This window comes from Terrapene carolina, unplaced genomic scaffold (assembly GCF_002925995.2).
Source record: "Terrapene carolina triunguis isolate 2854851 unplaced genomic scaffold, T_m_triunguis-2.0 Scaffold93, whole genome shotgun sequence".
NCBI classification, from domain to species: Eukaryota; Metazoa; Chordata; order Testudines; family Emydidae; genus Terrapene; species Terrapene triunguis.
The window spans coordinates 16918145-16940231 of record NW_020664444.1 but is presented as its reverse complement, the minus strand read 5'-3'; the positions used below and the strand labels follow the sequence as shown (position 1 = coordinate 16940231).

The 22087-nt window shown below is 43.2% G+C and overlaps 1 protein-coding gene across 1 annotated transcript in view; it reads left to right on the top strand.

The window, feature by feature from the left end:
- Positions 1–22087, top strand: part of IQCK (IQ motif containing K) — a 93507-nt gene that overhangs the window by 37490 nt on the left and 33930 nt on the right. The window contains exon 7 of the mRNA XM_024204679.2: positions 8167–8251. Within this exon, the coding sequence (XP_024060447.1) occupies positions 8167–8251 (85 nt within the window). The remainder of the gene's footprint in view (positions 1–8166; positions 8252–22087) is intronic.

Sequence of the window (22087 nt, the reverse complement as noted above, 5' to 3'; positions counted from 1 at the left end):
GTTGTGCTTCTCTCCCTCCTTCTCTAGATCTCCCGACTTTCTAACATTTAGTCCCACACTCCTCTTCCCTTCTCACCCCTATGGCCACTTTGCTTGTACATTATATACCTGTCCTCCACCCAATGTCTGTTTCTTGTCTTGTAAGCTCTTCTGGGCAAGTACTTTGTCTTCCTATATATCAGTACAATGCCTAGCATATTTTCTTTGCTACCACTTATAAATAACAATAATAAAGGGGGGGAAATTCTTCCTCAACTTGCCCCCTTTGGGAACAGCCAGACAAGTCTCTCCTATATCATGAATGAAACTACGTGCAGTAAGCATGCTATTTTGGCAAATACATTGGAATTGCAATAACTGCAGGGCTAAACTGTTAAGTTGTCAGACACTGTAGATGTCAAAAAATGCTCTGAAAATCTGGCCTAGATAAATGCCTGTGTTCTACACGTGTATATTTGTACTTCAGTTTATATCTAGAAAACACCTGAATGAGTTAAGACTGAAATATGCATTTTGATTCTTTCCCCTTAAAGGTTTCCTACCTAAAATGCAAAGGAAGCAGAGAGCTGTTTTAAAAAATGAAACACTTTCCTCCTTCACTGCCTAGGAGCTTTGCACTTGGCTGTATTCGGATGGATACAAAAGCTCAGGCCAATGAATCCTTGAAAAAAGCAATAGGCAAAAAAAGGGGATTACAATATTTGATCATTTCCATCCTAGTTGTCAGCTATAGGAAGGAAAAAGTAATAGGAGAAGATTTTGAGAAGCTTTACTCCTGACAACTGTCTAAGGGCATGTCTACACTTACCTCCGGAGCGATCAATCCAGCAGGGGTTGATTTATCACATCTAGTGAAGACGTGATAAATTGACCACCTAGTGCTCTCCCGTTGACTCCGGTACTCCACCGGAGCGAGAAGCGTAGGCGGAGTTGACAGGGGAGCATCAGCAGTCGACCTACCACAGTGAAGACACCGCAGTAAGTACTCTAAGGCGCCCCCCCACCCCCAGTGTAGACCAGGCCTAAGGCTGCTGGTTTGTATCTCCTTCTTCAGAAGGCCAAGCATGGCTGTTCCAACATTCAGAGTCTTTCAGAGGAGAAATACCTTTCATAAAATGGATGAGGAGTGGGTCCTTAGCTTTTTTATTGTGAGGTATTTTTCAAATCACTTCTTCTCAATCTGGTGTATTGGTGTTGCTCCAAAAGACAACTAATATTCAGTAGTGTTTCTGCAAACTGTTGAATGTAGTGTGACCTGTTACAAAGAAACTGTCTTGTAAGGTCTTTGTGCCCATTCCACCAGGTCTGTGGAAGTGCCCAAGGGATATTTCATCAAGTCTCTGTGTAAATCCATCCCTTTAAAACTGTGGAGTCTTCATGTAGTCTTGAGTGTATTATGTAGTTAGTGTTGTTGTCTGGATTTAAAGGTTAGTCACATAAATCAGTGCTGCAGTCTCTTTTGGATTAAGTGATCCTCGCTCTTCTTTTGGGATAAATAATGCTTAATAAAATCCATTAACAGAGATTTCTGGAGATATTTCATTAAAAAAATACTTTTTAATTTTCCACGCCTCTGCATTTCTGAATTCTGGATAGGAACATTAGCAAAGCACCTACACAGGGAGCTGCTGTTGCAGTATTCCTAGACTGACTGGCAGCAGGAAATACTAGAATGTCATGAGAAATGATTTTTTTTTTAAATATTTCTGAACTTTTGAATGCTTATGAACTTTTTTAAACAAAATCGTGTCTGTCCCGGATTTATTTGTGTGTCTGTTAACCTTTTGTCCGTTCCTGTGTCTTTTAGAGCATATGCTTTCCAGTGCAAGGACTGTCTCTTTTTATATGTGTTTGTATAGTGCTCAGCCCACAATTTGGGGCTTTATGCACTATTATAATATAAATATTCAAATTTAATAACCATGACAATCAATCTGATGACAATATATGTTGGTCTCCTTTATATAGCTGTGGACACCATGTTAAGACACACAATCCTAATTAAGGTCAAATTGCTTTTTAATGTGGAAATCCCTAAAGCTTCAAGAGTGTAGCTATATGGAGGCAATAAGGCCCTTATACAGAAATTGAATGTATATTGACATTCCACTGTATCTGCACACAGTGCCATTATTGTCAATGGGAGTCTGCACACAGCTGGAATTTCCTCCTAAGATCTCTTTCCACTCAGCTTCCCAAGAAATCAGTTTGACTCCAGATTTTGTCACTCAGGTATTTTTATTTGGCATTCAGCAAAGTTACACTGAATTGATCAGACTCAAGCGTAGAGGTGGGTATAGGGCATACCACATGCAAAATCACACTGAAAACCTCTTTCTTTATATACGTTTCCAGATTACCTTGCACTTACTATACATTGCATCACACGTTTTGGGATTGGCTTGGTTCCTTTGTAGGAACCAAGTCCTGTACAGCATTCTCTGTCCATGCACTGTCCATCTACGACTTACTCTTTGCCTCATCTTATGTTCCAGCTTATTTTGTCCATTGTAAATGGTCCTCTGGGTGTTCTGCCTCTTAGCTTACTGAGCCATTTACCTATTTTAGCACAGTCTGTTTCCAGCCTACTGATCCATTTACGTCCCTAATCCTGTCTCCCAAGAAATGAGACCTTACCCATGTCTAATTACTCATGTCTAGCCAGGCCTATACACATGTGCTTCAGTGTACCTGCATACAATCAGTGTAAGACTGGGACCTAAATTTGGAGATTCTCAGTTGCTGTTAAGTAATACATTGGATTTGAGTGCAAAGAGCAATTAACAAATGTTGAATTATACATGGTGAAAATTCTGCATGATAATAAAAGCAAATAAAAGAGGAGAGAAAAATAAAATGACTGTTAGATTGTAAATAGCTCAAAGAAAGGACCAGGTCTGATGTTGATACAGCAGAATGGGGTCTTAAACCTGATTGGAACCTCTGCGCATTACAGTAATACAAATATTGGGTACCTACAGTATATGTCAGTGTGCTTACCAACCACCACACACATCCCACTATGCTAACATGGATGCTCTTCCCCCCGCCCCCTTTTTAAGAACAGGATTGACATTATGAAAGCCAACTTCTGAGTTCATTATAGAAATCACAGATATAAAACAGGGGGCTTCGATAAGAACCCTTTGCGATATATTTCATACACTTTTCTAACATAAGTGTGCAGTATTTCTTCTGGATACTGAATTACATCTGCATAATGTTATGAAAATAGATATCTCATTATCAGGATCCTTACAAGCCTGATTCCTCAGAAAGCAAAGCACGTCCTTCCTGACATTAAAGATTCTTCTGGTCAATGCCTGCTTTATTCTGGTAAAATTTGAAAAACAATTGGTAAAATTTGGTAAAATGTGAAAAACAGTGATAATCACTAACATATTATTCAGAAAGTTTATTCTATTGAAGCCATTTTGAATGCAAAACATATTCTACATAGTGTATTACGAATTGGCTTTTAAGATTCTACATGATTTGAGGCTCTTTTATTTTGAAATAAACAGAATACATTTACCGTACATTTGGTTGTCATTTCAAATCTTCTTGGACTGTTACAGCTGTCTTCTGCCACAAATGACATATTCCCTCTTCCCCGGTTCACTGTTGATGGGTGGCTGCCTCTGCTCGTATTCTATTTTTATTTGACCTGAAGCCAATTGCATATATTCCAGTGGACAGAAATGGACCTCGCATGACTTTCATTCCTGTTCCTTCAAGCTGGTCTGCTGAAATGATTGATATTTCCCAATGACTACCACACTGAAGATTAAGTATCAGAGGGGTAGCCGTGTTAGTCTGAATCTGTAAAAAGCAACAGAGGGTCCTGTGGCACCTTTAAGACTAACAGAAGACTAAGTCCTTTCCGCTTTGCTTGATTTACACTGGCTTTCTCAGATTTGGTCTTGGATTGCAAACCAGACAGGTCCCCATTATTTAATAACTAAAGCAGTGGAGTGGCTAGAGGTACTGTTGCAAGACTACATCCTGCTTTTTGGAGATGCCATTCTGATGCAAAGGAGTCTAATGGTTCATTACCAGGGAAAGCCCATTGTTTTCCTGGTATACCTGCTGTATTTTAAAATGTATAGGTTGGTGGCCTCATTTGCACGGTTTAAAAGGATAGAAACCTTTTCAGCTTTTCAAAAAGATAAATCCTAGAACAACAGGCAGGAGTCCATCAGCACAAACAGCACAGTCTACATTCATAGATGAACACATTACAAAGGAGAGAGAGACAAGGTGGGTGAGGTAATATCTTTTATGGGCTCAACTTTCTGTTGGTGAGAGAGGCAAGCTTTCCAGCTTACACAGAGCTCTTCTTCAGGTCTGGGAAATGTATTCAGTGTTACAGCTGAATACAGGGTGGAACAGATTGTTTAGCATAAGTAATTAACACACATTTCAAAGGACCAGTCAAGGTGAAGTGGCCTATTAACACCTCTGCAGTCATGGGGGCAGGAAAGCTGGGGGGGGGGGTGTCTTATGGATTATACATTGTTGTAATGAGCCATACACCAGGTGTCACTATTCAGTCCATGATTTTTAGTGTCCAGCAAAGTTATGAATTTAAGCTCCCAGGCTCATCTTTTGAAGGTGTTGTGCAGGTTTCCTTTGAGGATGAGGACTGAGAAGTCAAATTGTTTACCAACAGGTGATATGGTGTTTCTGTCTTCTATCATTTTGCTATATGAGTTAATCTGAGCGTGTAATGGTTGTCTGGTTTCACCCACATAGTTTTTATTGGGGCAGTTAGTGCACTGGATGAGGTACATGACATGTCGTGATAGGCATGTGGAGGACTCAGGGGTCTTGAAAGGTGTGTTGTGAGCGGTGTTGATCATGGTAGAAGTGGAGGTTTGTGTGCAGGTTTTGCATCTGTTGTTCTGGCAGGATCTTCCGTAAGAGTGCCATGGCCAGATATGATGGGTTTGCCTGGGTTCCCTTGTTTGTGTATTTTGGGAAGTGTAGAAGCTCCCTGGGGTGGCTTCATGGGGAATGAGATTGTAGAGTTTCTCTTGGAGTTGTTTTGGGAAGGATTTGATGATATCCTTAAATTCCTAAGTAAATTGTGGTGTGGTGTCTTCTTTGAGTTCTTTATAATAGATGGTGTGGGAGAGTTGTTGGTTGGCTTCATTAACATAGTCATCATGGTTGAGGACTATGATGGCACCTCTTTTGTCTACTGGTTTCATTCCGATCTGGTGGTTGGATTTCAGGGACTGTTTAGCTGTCCTCTCAGCAGTGAAGAGATTGTGGAGGATCTGATGTTTGTTAAGGATTTCACAGTCAATTTTTTTCCAGAAAGCAATCAATGTAATGATCAGAGCATGGTTTCATCTGCTGTGGAGTGTCCATTCAGATGGTTGTTTTTTCTTCTGACTGTTGGTGAGGACTTTGTAATTGTGGACAGTGTCATCAACTCAAAAGCTTGTCTCTCTCACCAACAGAAGTTGGTCCAGTAAAAGATATTACTTCACCCACCTGGGACCCCTAATGTCCTGGGACCAACACAGCTACAACAACACTGAATACAACTTATTACAAATAGCATTTTGCTCAGGAATCTTGGTTGTCCAGCCTTATGATTTCTCTCAAGCAATAGGCATGCAAATGCCCATAGAGTTATTACCATATGGTTTAATGGAAATAGCACTTTCTGCTATTGTCTGCATTTCTGATTTCCCAGACACAGATTGAGATTTTTTTCATATAAAATAAATAAAGGCAAAAATCTCAATTGACAGGATGTTGAGCATAATTTGTTCCTGTGTACACTGACTGCAGAGTCAAGGTCAGCTTTGTATTAGTTGATAATTAGGGTCATGCATGGGCGGCGCATATCGTAGGCTGGGGAAGGCTATGCCAGGCTATGCTGGGCGCTGCCACCTGCCTGCCCAGTGCCCTGGGGCTGGGGGATGCACGCTGCCCACCTAGCACTCCAGGGCTGGGTGCGCTCGGGCTTCAGCAGGGGAAGGAGGGTGGGAGGGACAGGGCCTCAGGCAGAAGGGGCAGGCCAGGCTGGGGGCTAGTTTCCCTGAACCCATAGTTCACCCACCACCCGTGAGGCCATGTTCTAACTCGATATACTTCTCCAGTGAAGACAAGCCCTAAAACAAAGGTCTCAAAAGGCAAAGAAAACTTACTAGGGCAGAGACAAATATAAATGAAACTAAGCAAAGAAAAATGTTGCTGAATATATGGGAAAACCTCCTAATATGAGATCTATTATGTTGTAGAATAGTCTCCCAAAGAAAATGGTGGAATGACCAGTCTTTTGGTCAATTAAAGTTGGACTAGATAAAGCATTTGGGGACAGACTGTAAGGAACAAATCCGCACTGGAAAGAGTCTAGGGTTACCATACGTCTGGATTTTCCCGGACATGTCCGGCTTTTTGGGCCTCAAATCTCCGTCCGGGAGGAAATCCCAAAAAGCCGGACATGTAGGGAAAATAGGGAGGGAGGGGTCGTGGGGCTTGGGTCCGGGCCGGAGCCGCTGGGGCCAGCAGTGCTTGGCCGGGGGCCGGAGCCGCTGGGGCCGGCGGTGCTCGGCCGGGGCTGCTGGGGCCGCCGGGGCCAGGGCGGGCCGGAGCCGCTCGGCCGGAACCAGGGCCGGCGCTCCAGGGCCCGAGCCGAGCCGGGCGGGAGATGCTGGGGCCAGAGCCTCTTGGCCTGGGCCGACCGGCCGCCAGAGGGTGCCGCTTGGCCGGGGGGGCCGGACTGGGCCGCGCCGCGCCCCGCCCCAGCCCCAGCCCCAACCCCAGCTTACCTGCTGCCTCCCTGTTTCAGGCTTCCCGCGAACATTTGATTCAGAGCAGAGCGTTCAGGGGAGGGGGCAGAGTTGGGGCGGGGACTTTGGGGAAGGGGCGGGGCTGGGAGCAGAGTTGGGGCGGGGCCCCTTGGAGTGTCCTCCTTTTTTTAAATTAAAATATGGTAACCCTAGTGTTGCCTTATCAGTTGCTTCCATCTCTTATGTCTGTGAAAAAGAAACAATGGGATTCTGTTCTAAGGACTGATTTGGGCAAACACTTGTTTATGTCCAAGTGATCACCCGCATCATCCAGATTCATAAAACTTTGAACTTCCCAAATCAAACTTGTGCACAGAAGCTGAATCTGTGACTATTTTAAGGACAGAGCACGTTCTAATAGATATTCCAGTGTCATGGGAAGTCAGCTGTTTATAATGGGCACTCTCAGGAGTTGTAACATTTATCTGCAGCCCAGTGGCTTTAAAAAAAAAAAAAAAAAAAGGGGGGGGTGGGACATTTTCTTACCTTTGAAAAAAATCAAAGAAATCCAAAGAAATTAGTTTCAGTCTGATCCTTTCAACTGGCTGCTTGTTGATCACTATAAATGAGAGCTAAACACATCAACAAGCATGGTGAAAAGGCTTTTGTAAAGCTGATTTGATACACTGATCTGAATGGTCACTAAAACCTAATTACACCGTAAAGTGATTCTCATTAGTATTGGTAGCAGAATTTACTGTAAGTGCTTTCAAATCACCATCAATTTATGCTAAAAATTAATTATTGAGTTCTTTTCCTTTGTATTAATCTGGCCCCTTACAATGCAAAGTTTGTCTGACTATTTCAAAGGTAAAATTGCCACATTTATTTTACGACCCTGTTAAGACACGTCTGTGCAACTTCTTGTACATGGTTATGGTAACAGTAATCCTTTCAGAACAAAACAATTCCATCTAAACAGAACATATAATGTAATTCAAATGGTTTTATGGAATAAAATGTATTTGAGTGGCATATCTACACTGCATATAAAGATCCTGTGTGAGTCGTACACTCCATAACTGCAGCCATGCCCTTCAGTGTTTATAAATGGTAAAAAATAACCGAATAATAAAAATGCAGGAATGAAAAACACTTGAAGGATAATTCAAAACAGTACAGTCCTTGATATATTATTTACATTATGGTGTTTGCAGAGAAGAAACAATTTGTATAATACTGTATCTGTATTAGTGTTTTAAAAGGGCACATTATTTAAGTAATACTTTTTTATTTTGGAGTATTAAGAAATTGTATCTTAGAGATATAGAACAACCTTTTTCTTTTGTGGGTGATATATTGTAAAGGAGGAAGACAATTTTTTAAAGGCTGAACAATTTTATTTTTTTTCTTTTAGCCCTAGACCACCAATTCCTCTGTCTCTCCTATTATCAGAAGAAGAAGCATGCAAAATAATTCAATCATTCTGGAGAGGTTATCGGGTAAGAGTCAGCTATAATTATTTTGCATGATGCTGAATCTGTGTGACTGTGAAGGCCCTGGAGAAAACCCTTACATAAATTTTAAGTAGCAGAGACTATAAATAACTTTTAAGACCACTATGGTTCACTGGCGTTGGATATGCTTGTATGTAAGTTGTCTAGTGGCTCAGATCTTTTCACAGGAGTTATGGCAATGCACTCTGCTTTGTTTTCTTCACAAAGAAGCTTACTAGGGCTGTCAAGTGATTAAAAAAATTAATCGTGATTAATTGCACGATTAATTGCACTGTTAAACAATAATAGAAAACCATTTATTTAAATATTTTTGGATGTTTTCCACATTTTCAAATATTTTTATTTCAATTACAACACAGAATACGAAGTGGACAGGGCTCACTTTATATTTATTTTTATTACAAATATTTGCATTGTAAAAAACAAAAGAAATACACCTCTACTCGATATAACGCGGCCTGATATAACATGAATTTGGATATAACGCAGTAAAGCAGCGCTCCGGGGGTGGCGGGGCTGCGCACTCCGGTGGATCAAAGCAAGTTCAATATAACGCCATTTCACCTATAACGCGGTAAGATTTTTTGGCTCCCAAGGACAGCGTTATATCGAGGTAGAGGTGCAGTATTTTTCAATTCACCTAATACAAGTACTGTAGTGCAATCTCTTTATCATGAAAGTTGAACTTACAAATGTAGAATTATGTAAAAAAAAAAAAAACTACATTCAAAAATAAAACAATGTAAAACTTTAGAGTTTAGAAAGTCCACTCAGTCCTACTTCTTGTACAGCCAGTCGCTCAGACAAACAAGTTTGTTTACATTTGCAGGAGATAATGCTGCCCACTTCTTGTTTACAATGTCACCTGAAAGTGAGAACGGGGGCGTTGCAAAATATTTACGTGCCAGATAAAGATTCATATGTCCCTTCATGCTTCAAGCAACATTCCAGAGGATGTGCGTCCATGCTGATGGCGGGTTTTGCTAGATAACAATCCAAAGCAGTGCGGACTGACACATGTTCAGATGCCACCAGCAGAAGGTTGATTTTCCTTTTTGATGGTTTGGGTTCTGTGGTTTCTGCATCAGAGTGTTGCACTTTTAAGACTTCTGAAAGCATGCTCCACACTTTGTCTCTCTCAGATTTTGGAAGGCACTTCAGATTCTTAAACCTTGGGTCGAGTGCTGTAGCTATCTTTAGAAATTTCACATTGGTATCTTCTTTGCATTTTGTCAAATCTGCAGTGAAAGTGTTCTTAAAATGAACAACATGTGCTGGGTCATCATCTGAGACTGCTATAACATGAAATATATGGCAGAATGTGAGTAAAACAGCAGGAAACATACAATTCTTCCCCAAGGAGTTCAGTCATAAATGTAATGAATGCATTATGTTTTGAATGGGCGTCGTCAGCATGGAAGCATGTCCTCTGGAATAGTGGCCAAAGCATGAAGAGGCATACGAATGTTTAGAATATCTGGCATATAAATACCTTGCAATGCCAGCTACAAAAGTGGCATGTGAATGCCTGCTCTCACTTTCAGGTGACGTAAATAAAAAGTGGACAACATTATCTCCCGTAAATGTAAACAAACTTATTTCTTTTACTGATTGAACAAGAAGTAGGACAGAGTGGATTTGTAGGCTCTAAAGTTTAACATTGTTTTGTTTTTTAATGCAGTTATGTAACAAAAAAAATCTACATTTGTAAATTGCAGTTTCACGATTGAGAGTATACTACAGTACTTGTATGAGGTGAATTGAAAAATACTATTTCTTTTGTTTATCATTTTTACAGTGCAAATATTTGTAATAAAAAATAATAGTATAAAGTGAGTACTCTACACTTTGTATTCTGTGTTGTAATTGAAATCAATATATTTGAAAATGTGGAAACATATCCAAAAATATTTAATAGATCTCAATTGGTATTCTACTGTTTAACAGTGCGATTAAAACTGCGATTAATTTTTTTAATTGTGATTAATTTTTTTTGAGTTAATCGCGTGAGTTAACTGCGATTAATCGACAGCCCTAAAGTTTACAGAAAATTTTATTTTAGAAATATTGTTTTCCCTTGGGAGCCCTCCAAGTTTTATTTCAGCCTTTAACTAGTAGGTGTGGGATAAAATTTCCAAATTGTATGTGTGGGTGTGGAGGTGGACATGAGAAAGATTGATGGGGAAAGTAAAGAAAAAAAAGTGTAGTATAGAGAGCGGGAGAGAGAAATGAGACATAGAAGGAGACAGAATATATTTAGGAAAGGTAGAGGGCACAATGTAAGGAGAGAGAGAGCAGGAAAATGTGGAAACAGACATTGAAGACAACTTAGGAAAAGATATACCATGATCTCTTATAGGAAATAAACATAGAGCAAATCCAAGAAGGGCAAAAGAAAGTAAAACCAATAAGGGGTGTAGTAAGTAGTACTGGGTAAATTTCTTATTTGACAGTTTTCAACAGTTTGCTCTATAGTTGGCTTACATACGATTTGTTGAATAATAGAAGATGAATATTTTTCTGTTATTCACCAGGTCTACTAGTAAATTTATATATATAAAAAAATTATTAAATAGAAAGTTGATTGACAATGTTACAGTTAAATACACCAAATAGTGAATAGTACACAACTGGTTACTTCCTTTAAATTGAAGGGAGCATAGGTTTGGGAGGAGGGGCATGACCTGTGAGGAGTGGTGGTATACTACCCTGGCTAGTTATACTCTTAATTAACATACCAATTTTTCAAAGCCATTGCTCTTAAAGTGCTTTAGAAAGAAGGTTAAATAACATGATCTCCATTTCATGATGAAAAAAATGAGGCACAGAGAATATATATGCAGAATATTTAATTGTGTTTATAGGCAGGACTGGTAGCATGCCCAATACTTCCCATTTTAAGAATCTGTTTTTCAGTGGCTACTGACTTCGCTAAACTTTTACCATTTGGGCTGAAATCTTCCGAACAGTTCGGCCATTTCCAAGATGGAGGCTAGGGAAACATACATTGTTTTGCCAGTGTTAAAAAATTCTGGCAACCTTTTCTTTGAAAAACTCTAGCATGCCCATATTTTGGAGCAGCATTTGAAATTTGGCAGAGTGGAGGCCTTTGTATCAAAAATGTGCTGTTTGCTGTCCTCATAAAAATCTGCCCAAATATGGCCAAGTCAAATTTAGTCTTTGAAAAATCATAATTTGCACATGATCAATAGAGACTCTATAGATTTTAGCATCTAATGTCCCTGAAGATTCTGTCTGCACAGGGCATGCACCAGCCCAGGACTGAGCAGCACCTGGAATTGCATCTCTGCAGGCTGTATCAGGTCTGAGTCCAGGCACCTGTGCTCTGAATGACCCCTGTGCTAGGCTCAGGTAGCGTGAAGGAGGAAGCTGCCTGATTCAAAAGCAGAGGGGACAAGACCTAGACCTACAGTGGGGCCTGGGAGTGAATGGACTGGGGCAAGAAGCCTGGAGTGAAGGGAGAGATGGAAACTGGGACTGGGAGTTGGGGTAGGTGAGACTGAGACTGGCTAGTCAAGGAGATTGGGACTGGGAGTCAGTTGGCCTGGGGAACATGCTGGGGAGTGGGGTGGCTGTAGGCCATGATGCAGGAGAGAGAGATGGATCAGATGAGGAGCCAGGAGGGGGTGGCAGAAACTTAGACTAGCTGGGCAAGGAGCTAGGAGAGAAGGATTTCGAGGCCTGGGAAAGAACTGTGAATGTCTGGGCAATGAAGCTGGGCTTGGAAGTCGGGGGAGAGTGGGATGCAGATAGGGAGTCCAGAGGGGTCAGACTAGGACTTGCTGGACATGGAAACTGGAGTGAGAAGCCTGAGGCGTGGAAACTGGGACTCGCTGGGTGAGGAGACTGGAACTGGGATAAGGATCCAAAGGTGAGAAAAAGATAGGAGTGGGACAGACACACGTTGGAAGGAATGGGGCAGACTAGGCCATACTTAAGGGGGAATAGGCAGAAGAGTCCGTACCTACTAGAGCACTCTCCTCTCCAGAGCCTGGAATGGAGCCCAAGCTTTCTGTCTCACCATTTGTCTGTTATCAACAAGTATTTGTGAAATAGACAGGCAAAATGTCCCATCCCCCTCTATTGCTGGTCTCTACTAAGGATGACAATCTGCTATCACTAACTCCATTAGCTCAAGTAGCAAAGGTCAGTATGAATGATCTAAACAGGGCCAGCTCCAGGCACCAGGCACCCAAGCTGGTGCTTGGGGCGGCACCTGGAGGGGGGCGGCGGCGCGGCGCTCTGGGCGGCGGGGGGGGGGGGAGAGCGGAGCCCCCGGCAGGGCTCGCTGCCCTCCCCCCGGGGGCGCGCGCGCCCCCCCCCGGGGGGGGGGGGGGGGGGGCGGCCGGAGGCTTTTTCGCCTGGGGCGGCGAAAAAGCCAGAGCCGGCCCTGGATCTAAAGCAGGGGTCGGCAACCTTTCAGAAGCAGTGTGCCGAGTCTTCATTTATTCACTCTAATGTAAGGTTTTGCTTGCCAGTAATACATTTAAATGTTTTTAGAAGGTCTCTTTCTATAAGTCTTTAATATATAACTAAACTATTGTTGTATGTAAAGTAAATAAGGTTTGTAAAATGTTTAAGAAGCTTCATTTAAAATTAAATTAAAATGCAGAGCCCCCCCAGACCGGTGGCCAGGACCCGGGCAGTGTGAGTGCCACTGAAAATCAGCTTGTGTGCCGCCTTCGGCACGTGTGCCATAAGTTGCCTACCCCTATCTAAAGGCTCCAACCTTGCTAATGACCCATGTGGATGTCAGTATAATGCCTCATGATGGAATTTCTGTTCTTTCAATTTGTTTTTTTTTCAAAACCTATGAAATCACACACAAAAAACTATGTTAAAAGGTTATTCTTAAGGTTGTAAAATCAAGCACTCAAAAGTTAGGAAATGCCGGAATTAATGTTGTCTGTGCAACCTTAGTTCAACCGTTTTGTACATATGCATTACGTTACAATCTTTAATTACATACTATTTTTTCCACAGGACCCCTGCCTCATTCATTGCTAAAACACATTATAACTCCGACTGACTTCAATGATGGCAGTCAAAACCCCCATTGACTTTAGTGGGGCTAGTTTTGATGCCCTTTCAGTAGCTGAACAATTTCCTCAGGACTAACCACTAATGTTGGTTCATAGATCAGCAAAAGAGGCCTTATACTCGTGGTACGATCTGTGGCCTCTCCCACTTGCACGCTATACTAGCCCCAAAGTAAAGCACCTCAGCCAGGCAGGATAGGGAAGAGACCTCTAATGACTTTGGAATCCAGATGTCCTGTTATACCATTTGTAGCTTCATCAATACATCACAGGCCCACTTTGATCAAAAGAATTAACAGAAATGTTAGCAAATGTGTAAATTAATCTGTAGCATTTTCCAAATATTTTGGCTAGTGCTTCATAGGTCACTCCAGTTTACATCCAGCATTCCTCCTGACAGCTATTCCATGTGATAATGTACTTTAACAAAGTGATACTGAAGTTTCTTTATTTAAATTTTAAAAATAAAACAAGGGATGAGGAAGCAGTATAACCGTGACATAACACATTATTTTATTCATCATGAGTGAGTTTTCTTTTTCTAAGATGTGAATAACCTCTAGACTAGTGGTCCCAACGTGGTGCCCGCGGGTGCCATGGCACCCGCCAGGGCATTTATGTGCGCCCACCTAGTGCCCAGCAGGGGAGAGAAGCCGCGGCCCAGTGCCTGACGGGGACAGAGAACTCAGGCTGTGGGTGCGGTGTTCTCTGTTTCCGGCACAGGGCCGGCTCTAGACACCAGCGCTACAAGCATGTGCTTGGGGCGGCTCTTTCCAAGGGGCGGCACTCCCGCCCCCCCCCCCCTTTTTTTTTTTGCTTGAGGCGGCAAAAAGCCAGGAGCCCGCCCTGGCCACAGCCCTGCGAGCATCGTCCCCTGGAGCCGAACCCGGGCTGTGGCGGCGAGAGGGGCTCCAGGAGTGTGTGAGGAGCTGAGGAGTGAGGGAAGCGGGGCCCGGGATGCAGGAGGAGGGGTACTGCTGCTGCCACCGCTGCTGCTCTGAGTCTCCCCAGGGCAGTGCAGCGTTTCCCCACTCGAGTGGGCTGGGCAGGGGGCGCGGATCCCGGCTTGCGTGCTGATGGGGCAAGTGGCTGGGCAGCCCAAGCTGCCCCCTCCTGCCCCTGGACCCAGCCCGCCGCACACCTCCTCCGCCTCAGCCCCGCGCTGCTTGCCCCGGGCCCCCACAGCGCCGGGGTGGGGAGAGGCAGAGCCCGGCTCCAAGCGGGGTATACTGCCCCGCCAGGGGACCCCCCCGCAGCTCGGGCACCTGGGGGTCAGTGTCCATCCTCTCGGCTCTGCCTGCAAGGGGCTGGGGAAGCACCAGTCATCGCCTGCCCCTCTCAGCCCTTGCACCCGCCATCCCGCTCGCAGCCTCTTCACTTGTACCTCCCCCCCATCACTCCTTCGCTGCACCCCTTCCCCTTGTACTCTCCCTTCACCCGCACCTCTCCCCGTGTACCCCCCCAGCCCTCTCCTCCCCCACCGCCCCCTTCCCCTGCACCTCTTCTCCCACAACCCTCCTCCGTGAGTACATCACACCCCGCTTCTCTGCCAGTGTAGAGCCCCCAAGCACTCCCACACCCGCTTCTGTGCCTGAACCCTCTTTACTAGATCCCCATCCCTTTCCAGGTACAAGGTTTGAGGGTTAGTCCCTATGCCTTCGGAGCACTAAAGATGGGGTTGCAGGGGACGGGGGGGGTGAGATTTATACTAAAGTGAAATAAAAATAGGAGAAACGGTTTGATCCCCACTGCAAGTGTAAACAGGGATTGCTGTGGTGAATGAGGATGTCACGTGGGGGGGGGAGCCCAGGGCTGGGGCAGCAGGGGGTGAGGGTGGGGGGCAGCCAAAATTTTTTTTTGCTTGGGGTGACAAAAAACCTAGAGCCGACCCCGCACCTGCTGGGGACAGAGTACTTTGGGGCTGCGAGCGCTGGTGTTATCTGTCCTCACGGCTTCTCTCTCCTGTCTGGATTCATATATTATGTAATATTAAATACGAAAAACATATTATTTAATGTACAAATACAAAATAAGCCTTGAAAAATTGTTGGCGCCCGCCCCACTCTTCTGAAAACATGAATGTGCTACTGGCCACAAAAAGGTTGGGGACCACCGCTCTAGACTTTGAACCTACTTTGCTTCACTGCACAGTGAGTTAGACTTCTGTTTCTGTAAATATAGCGTGTTTTCTAAATAATCAATATAGAAACTCTCTGTGCTGCTTATAAACAGACTTCAGTATATGAGAGTACTTGTAAGAATCTTCCATGAACATGGGAACATGCTTTGAATGTTTTATGCTGTGTCTTTTTGTTTTCCCTGATTTTCTTTTTTAACCTATCTGACTTTGATTCCCACAGTAACATTAATTAGCACTGACAATACCACTGCAGGCATCCTCACAGTAAAATATTGCAAAGCCAATCATTATCCAATAATGTTTGTATGTTGGATTAACACCACAAGGTTGCTCAGATACCTTGTGGTTGGGGGCAAAGGTTCTGAAAGGCAATGTCTTTGCCCTCTACATTAACATTTAATTTAAAAGGAGTATTGTTTGTAGACCTAAACCAACCTGTTAGAAAAGAAATGCAGAGTCCTAAAGAACAGTCAATTGCAATGATTAACTCTGACTATCAAACTGTGAAATATTTTTGTTTGTTTGTTGGATGCAGAAGAAGGCAGAGTTTTGTTGTTTAAGAGTTACAAGCTGAAATTAAAGAGACAGGATGGGTGATGTAGTATGTTTTATTGGACCAAGCTTTCAAGCTAACACAGATCTATCTGTTAATAACAAGCTACAGTACAGTAAATCTAGGATGGTGTATTTTTATATATGCTGGGTCAGGGTTCCTTCCCCACTCTGAACTCTGGGGTACAGATGTGGGGACCCACATGAAGGACCCCCTAACCTTATTTTTACTAGCTTAGGTTAAAAACTTCCCAAGGCACAAATGCCTTTCTAGCCTTAGTATCCATGCCACCACCAAGTGATTTAAACAAGCTTTTAGGGAGGGCCACTTGGAGCCCTATCTTCCCCAAATATCCCCCCAAACCCCTACACCCCCTTTCCTGGGGAGGCTTGAGAATCCTCAGTCCTCACCAATTGGTACAGGTGAACACAGACCCAAACCCTTGGATCTGAAGAACAATGAAAAAAATCAATCAATCAATCAGGTTCGTAAAAGAATCACCTCTGTAAAATCAGGATGGTAAGTACTTTACAGAATAACAAAAGACTCAAGAACACAGGGGATTTCTGTTCTAGGCAAAACCTTGAAGTTACAAAAGTAGGGATAAACCTCTCTCTTAGCACAGGGAAAATTCACAAGCTAAAACAAAAAGTAATCTAATGCATTTCTTTTCTGCTATTACTTACTATTTCTGCAAGACTAGATGCTTAGTTCAGATACTTAAGATGATGTAATTTCCCTGCCTGCTTTCTTGGCTGGCTCCGAGAGAGACAGACAAAAAACCTTCCCCCACAGATTTGAAAGTATTTTCTCCCCTTATTGGTCCTTTTGGTCAGGTGCCCCCCAGGTTCTGAGCTTCTTAACCCTTTACAGGGTAAAGAGGGATTTTATGCTACCCTTAGCTGTATGTTTAAGACACCGGTAAATAAAGAGAATGTTAAATGAGAATCACTCATCCTCTAAGGAAAATGGATACAAAATATCATGGGAAATTGTTAATCTAAAATTTCTAAAGGCAGGAACTTTTAAAACTGGTTGATATATAAATCAGCATTGATTTACTCTGTCCATAACTGTATTTTTGTAAAGGCTTCCTCCCACCCAAGGATATTTTAGATCATTGTTTGGAAAACTCATTTTTTATTTCAACAAGATACAAAAAGGTTTTATCAAGTAGTGATTTTAAACTTTTCATATAGACATTGTTCACTGAACTTAATTATATAATTCATACAATCTGTAATTCTAAAATACCCTATTATTACAATGCACACCTTCTGGTAATATTGACTATAAATACAAAGGTCTGCCCTCATATCAGATCATACAGTGCACTGTGAAAAAGGAAGGTCTTTACTTCCACTGGACTTCTCAAGTTACAATTTCAAGGACATGAAATCACACACCACACACATTCAAGGGTAGAGGGGAAAATATTCTGGACAGGTTGTTGGATTTCTCAAGAAGTAAATAACTAAGAAATTTAATAAAATAGAAGATGGAAGGATAGCTCCATGTGTAACAATAACATTCCAGAATGTGAGGATATAAATTTGAATCCTTGTATTTCTTTATTTGTGAAGCTACATCATCTCAGATGGAAGAAACCACAGCAAGCCCTGTTACATTATTTTAAAACTTTCCTCAAACAGATGTTTTGTGTACCTCTTCAACTGTTCTTCAGGACATTCATTGTCAAACATACTGAGGCATATATCGATGTAGAGAGTGAAATGCCCTCATTTGTAAAATTAACTGAGCTTTTCAAGTGTATTCATGATGCTTCCCTTGTTTTTAATCACACATGCCTGAGTGAATATACACAGGGTGAAAAACTCAGGCAGATCAATAGCAACGTGTCATCCAATAAAAAAAGTCTTTGCACCAAAAGCTGCAGAGCAGAATTTTAACACTGAAGCACAGGGCATGGCTACACTTGCAGATGTAGAGCGCTGTGAGTTAAACCTGCCTTCGGAGAGCACAGTAGGGAAAGCGCTGCAGTGTGTTCACACTGTCAGCTGCTTGCACACTGGCATGGCCACATTTGCAGCAGCATTGGGAGCAGTGCATTATGGGCAGCTATCCCAGCATGCAAGTGACTGCAATGTGCTTTTCAAATGGGGGTGTGTGTGGAATGTGGCAGGGAGTGTGTTGTGTGTATGTGGGGGGAGAGTGGGTTTTTGGGGGGCTGAGAGCATGTCAGCATGCTACCTTGTAAGTTCAGACAGCAGAGGATCTCCCCTCCCCCAACCCCGCCTCTCTCTCTCACACACACACAGCATTCCACAGTAATGGCTTGCATGCCGGTTATCAGAAACGAAGCTTTGAAGGGGCATTTCCGCATTCCTAGAGGAGTTCAAAACAATGACAAGAGTGGTCTCTTGACTTAAGGGGATTATGGGACGTTTCCGGAGGCCGATCAGAGCGCAGTAACGCAACACCTTGTTCACACTGACGCCCGTGCGTTGTAGCCAAGGTGCAGCAAACGTTATTCCACTCACCGAGGTGGAGTACCAGTAGCGCTATAGCCGTGGAGTCAGCACTCTACGTGCCTTGCCAGTGTGGACGGGGAGTGAGCTAGGGCACCCGGGGCTCCTTTATTGCGCTGTAACTCGCAAGTGTAGCCAAGCCCACAGGCTAGCAATAAGACATAAGGAACCAGTGTGTTCAGCTCCACCTTGAGCCAATTTCAGAAGAATGTGGTTGTTATATTGGAAGTTGATAATGGCTTCCATCAAGTGAGTCTTTGATCCAAAGAATCTCTGTTCTGGTTGTTCTAAGCACCCTCCTTTCAGGCTAAATGGAAGGTGAAGCTGTGTGCAGTGAGCGGGAAGCAAAAGAAGCTACTACCCAAGGCAAAGGGCTGTCTGGTGAGACCTCAGAAAAACTAATCCAGGTAGATTTAAAGGGTTTGCCTGACTGAAAGTCAGGGGCTAAGTATTGGATTTGCAGGCTGGGGAGTCAGAGGCAGAAAAAGCCAGAAGAAAGTGAGAGAAGCAGTTGTGAGCATGACCCTGAGTGGAAGCAGGGAGACAGAGCTTCTTGCGCACAGAAATCACTGGATAGGAAGGTTTGGGCATTTCTAAGCAAAGAAACTTCCTGGGGTTGGTTGTTGCTAGTCTGTTCAGGGAAACAAGACTTTGTACATTCTTTGTAAATAAACAGGATTGCACTAAAGAAAGTACCTGACATCATCAGTTTCTCCTCCTAACGGAAACAACCCTGCAAGTCCCCAAATATTGGCTAATCACTCAGGCCAAAGGGGCAACATTATCATCATTTATCTGTACTTGGTGCTTTACACATGTGTAAAGATAAAATCTCACCCCCTTCCATGAAGAGGGCAAAAGTCTTTCATGATTTTGAAGTTGTATCTAGGAGAGAAGCAGGAACACCCAAGGTCTATGGTAGCTCTTGCACAAGAATTTTCCTTTACCTTCAACATTCATCTTCCCTTAGTGAACTTATGCACACCCATCATGTTCCAAAGGAGCATCCTGAGATATGTTGAAAAAAGTTGCTTGGCAAATGTCAATTTCAGTTACATTAGTTGAAAGAATTTAATTCCTTTCTCTTTCCATTTTAATTTCTGTAAAAGCTGGTCTTATTTGAGGCTTAAATACATTGGCTTAAACCATCCTCTCCTGAACTAAAACCATGTGTGGATTCCTTCCTGGGGATAGTCTCTCTCTCCCCTTTTCCCCCTTCTTTCACACCCACACATGCATGCGCACATGCACTCTCGTGCCATAACGCAGACCGGTATTCGTCCCTATGAAGAATCCTGTGGGACCTGTCCCCAACCCCAGGACCACCTGCACTGAGCCCCTTTGCCATCACACAGGTTCTTGCCCCACCATCTTCCCCCATTTCCACGCACCTTAGTTATCTATGTTGCCCCTCATTTGAGTCTGAACCCAAAAGTTGCTGAGTGCCTCCTGGGACACTGTATGGAATATGGATGACCATTGATATTATTAATACCAATGTTATAAAATTGAAATGAATCATACCAGATATACCGTGTGAGGTATCTGCAAAAATGTCACAATTTGCCAAGTATGATAGTCTTGTTTATATGTTTGTATTAACTTTGTATTATGAGTTATAGCTATCAGGGCCGGCCCCAGGGGTTTTTCCCCCCCAAAGAAAAAAAAAAAAAAAAAAAAAGCCGTGATCGCGATCTGCGGCATTTCGGCAGCAATTGGGCGGGAGGTCCTTCACTCCGAGTGGGAGTGAGGGACCCTCCGCCGAATTGCCGCCGAATAGCTGGACATGCCGCCCCTCTCCGGGTGTATGTAGGGTATAGCTGTATTTCAAACTTGTGCTGTGCATCTAGGTCAGATCCCCAGACAGATTGGCATCAGCACTGCCTAGTCTCTTTGAAGGGCCATCAACTGTACAATGAACCCATTGAAAGGAACCAGGGAAGACACCTTGAGTCAGCAAGGCATGTGGATGGCTATGGACAGAGAACTCTAGGGCTATGTCTACACTACACAGCTTTTAGCGACACACCTGTGCCACTGCAGCCGTGCCGCTAAAATGCGCACAGTGTAGCTGTTGTTTGTCGGCAAGAGAGAACTCTCCTGCCAATAAAAAGACATCCCCAATGAATGGTGTTAGCATTGTTGGCAGGAGAACGCCAACACCAGCACTTGTCTTTGACAAAACTTTTGTCTTTCTGGATGTGTGTTCGTGTTTGTTCAACACCTCTGAATGACAAAAGTTTTGTCTTTCACTTGCCAGTGTAGACAAAGCCTAAGGCTTCCATGTCATGTGCTGGGCAGCTTTGAGTTGGAACAAAGGAAGTGTAAGCCGCATAGCAAAAGACTATAAAAGGCAGCTGCATCTTCTCCATTTTGTCTTCAGTCCTGCTTCTTGCCTCTGGAAGAACTTTTCTGCAAACGAAGCTCTGAACAAAGCACTAAATGACTCATCCAAGCTGTGGATGTGTTCCAGATGGACTTTCAAGCCAGCAAACTCACCAGTAGTGCTAAGAACCTGATATATGGACTTTGAAGTCTTTGTATGTATGTAACTGCTTTATCATTTAACAACTCTCTTCTTGTTCTCTCTTCTTTCTTTGTAATAAACCTTTGGTTTTAGACACTAAAGGATTGGCTGGCAGCATGGTATTTTGGGTAAGATCCAGCCTAATATTGACCTGGCAATGTGGCTTGCCCTTTGTGGTTGAGAGGAACATTTTGTATTGTGAGCAGAGTTTTAAAATAACTTCTCACTGTACTGGACCTAGGTGCTGATTGGGAGCCAGAGAACTGGAATGCAATAAGGGGGCTGTGTGATTTTTTTTGGGGGGGGGGCACGCTTCTTGATAAGCGGTGTGGGGATCAGAAGCACAGTTTGTGACTGGTTGGGAGTTTAACTTCAGTGTTACCCACCAGTCTTCAGATTATCTGCTCTCCTTTTTGCAGCCTGCCCTGACCTTGGCATTTCCAGTGAGGGCTACCCTAAGCACCCTGTGTCACGCCTCCTACCAAGCTGCTAAGCACTTTCTAGGTCAGTGGAAGCTTAACTTTTGGTAGATTCTGAGCACCCTCCTGTTGAAATCAATGGACATTGAGGGCACTCAGTACCCTGTGGGATCAAGCCCAGAAATGCTTTTTTTCAGCCCTAAGGTTTATCTTCATCTTATCTTTGGTCCAATGCTACAAAGATGGGCCTTGAAGAGAGGTCAGAGAGAAATGTGAAGGAATGGGAAGAAAGAGAATTTTGTTGTCAATGTCATCCATGTCAAACATCCAGGGAGGAAGAACTAAGAAATTAGGGTCTCACTCTTTTCTTTTTGAGCTTTTCCCTACATTTTGAAAGAATCTGTGTCTGGAAGCATCTGTATCTTTCCCAGGTCTTGATAAGTATATGGAACATTCTTGTGGGGAGTGAAAGGAGCTGTTAGAGTTGATAAATTAATGTATTTTCCAAAGTCACAGGAGGAGAAATACTAGGCTGGGGTAAGATGGCCAGTTCTGGTTGCTCTGGTGTTAGGAGAAAAGTTTTGGAGTAAGGCCTGTTCAAATGGATATAATTGAAGTCCAAAAGGGAAAACA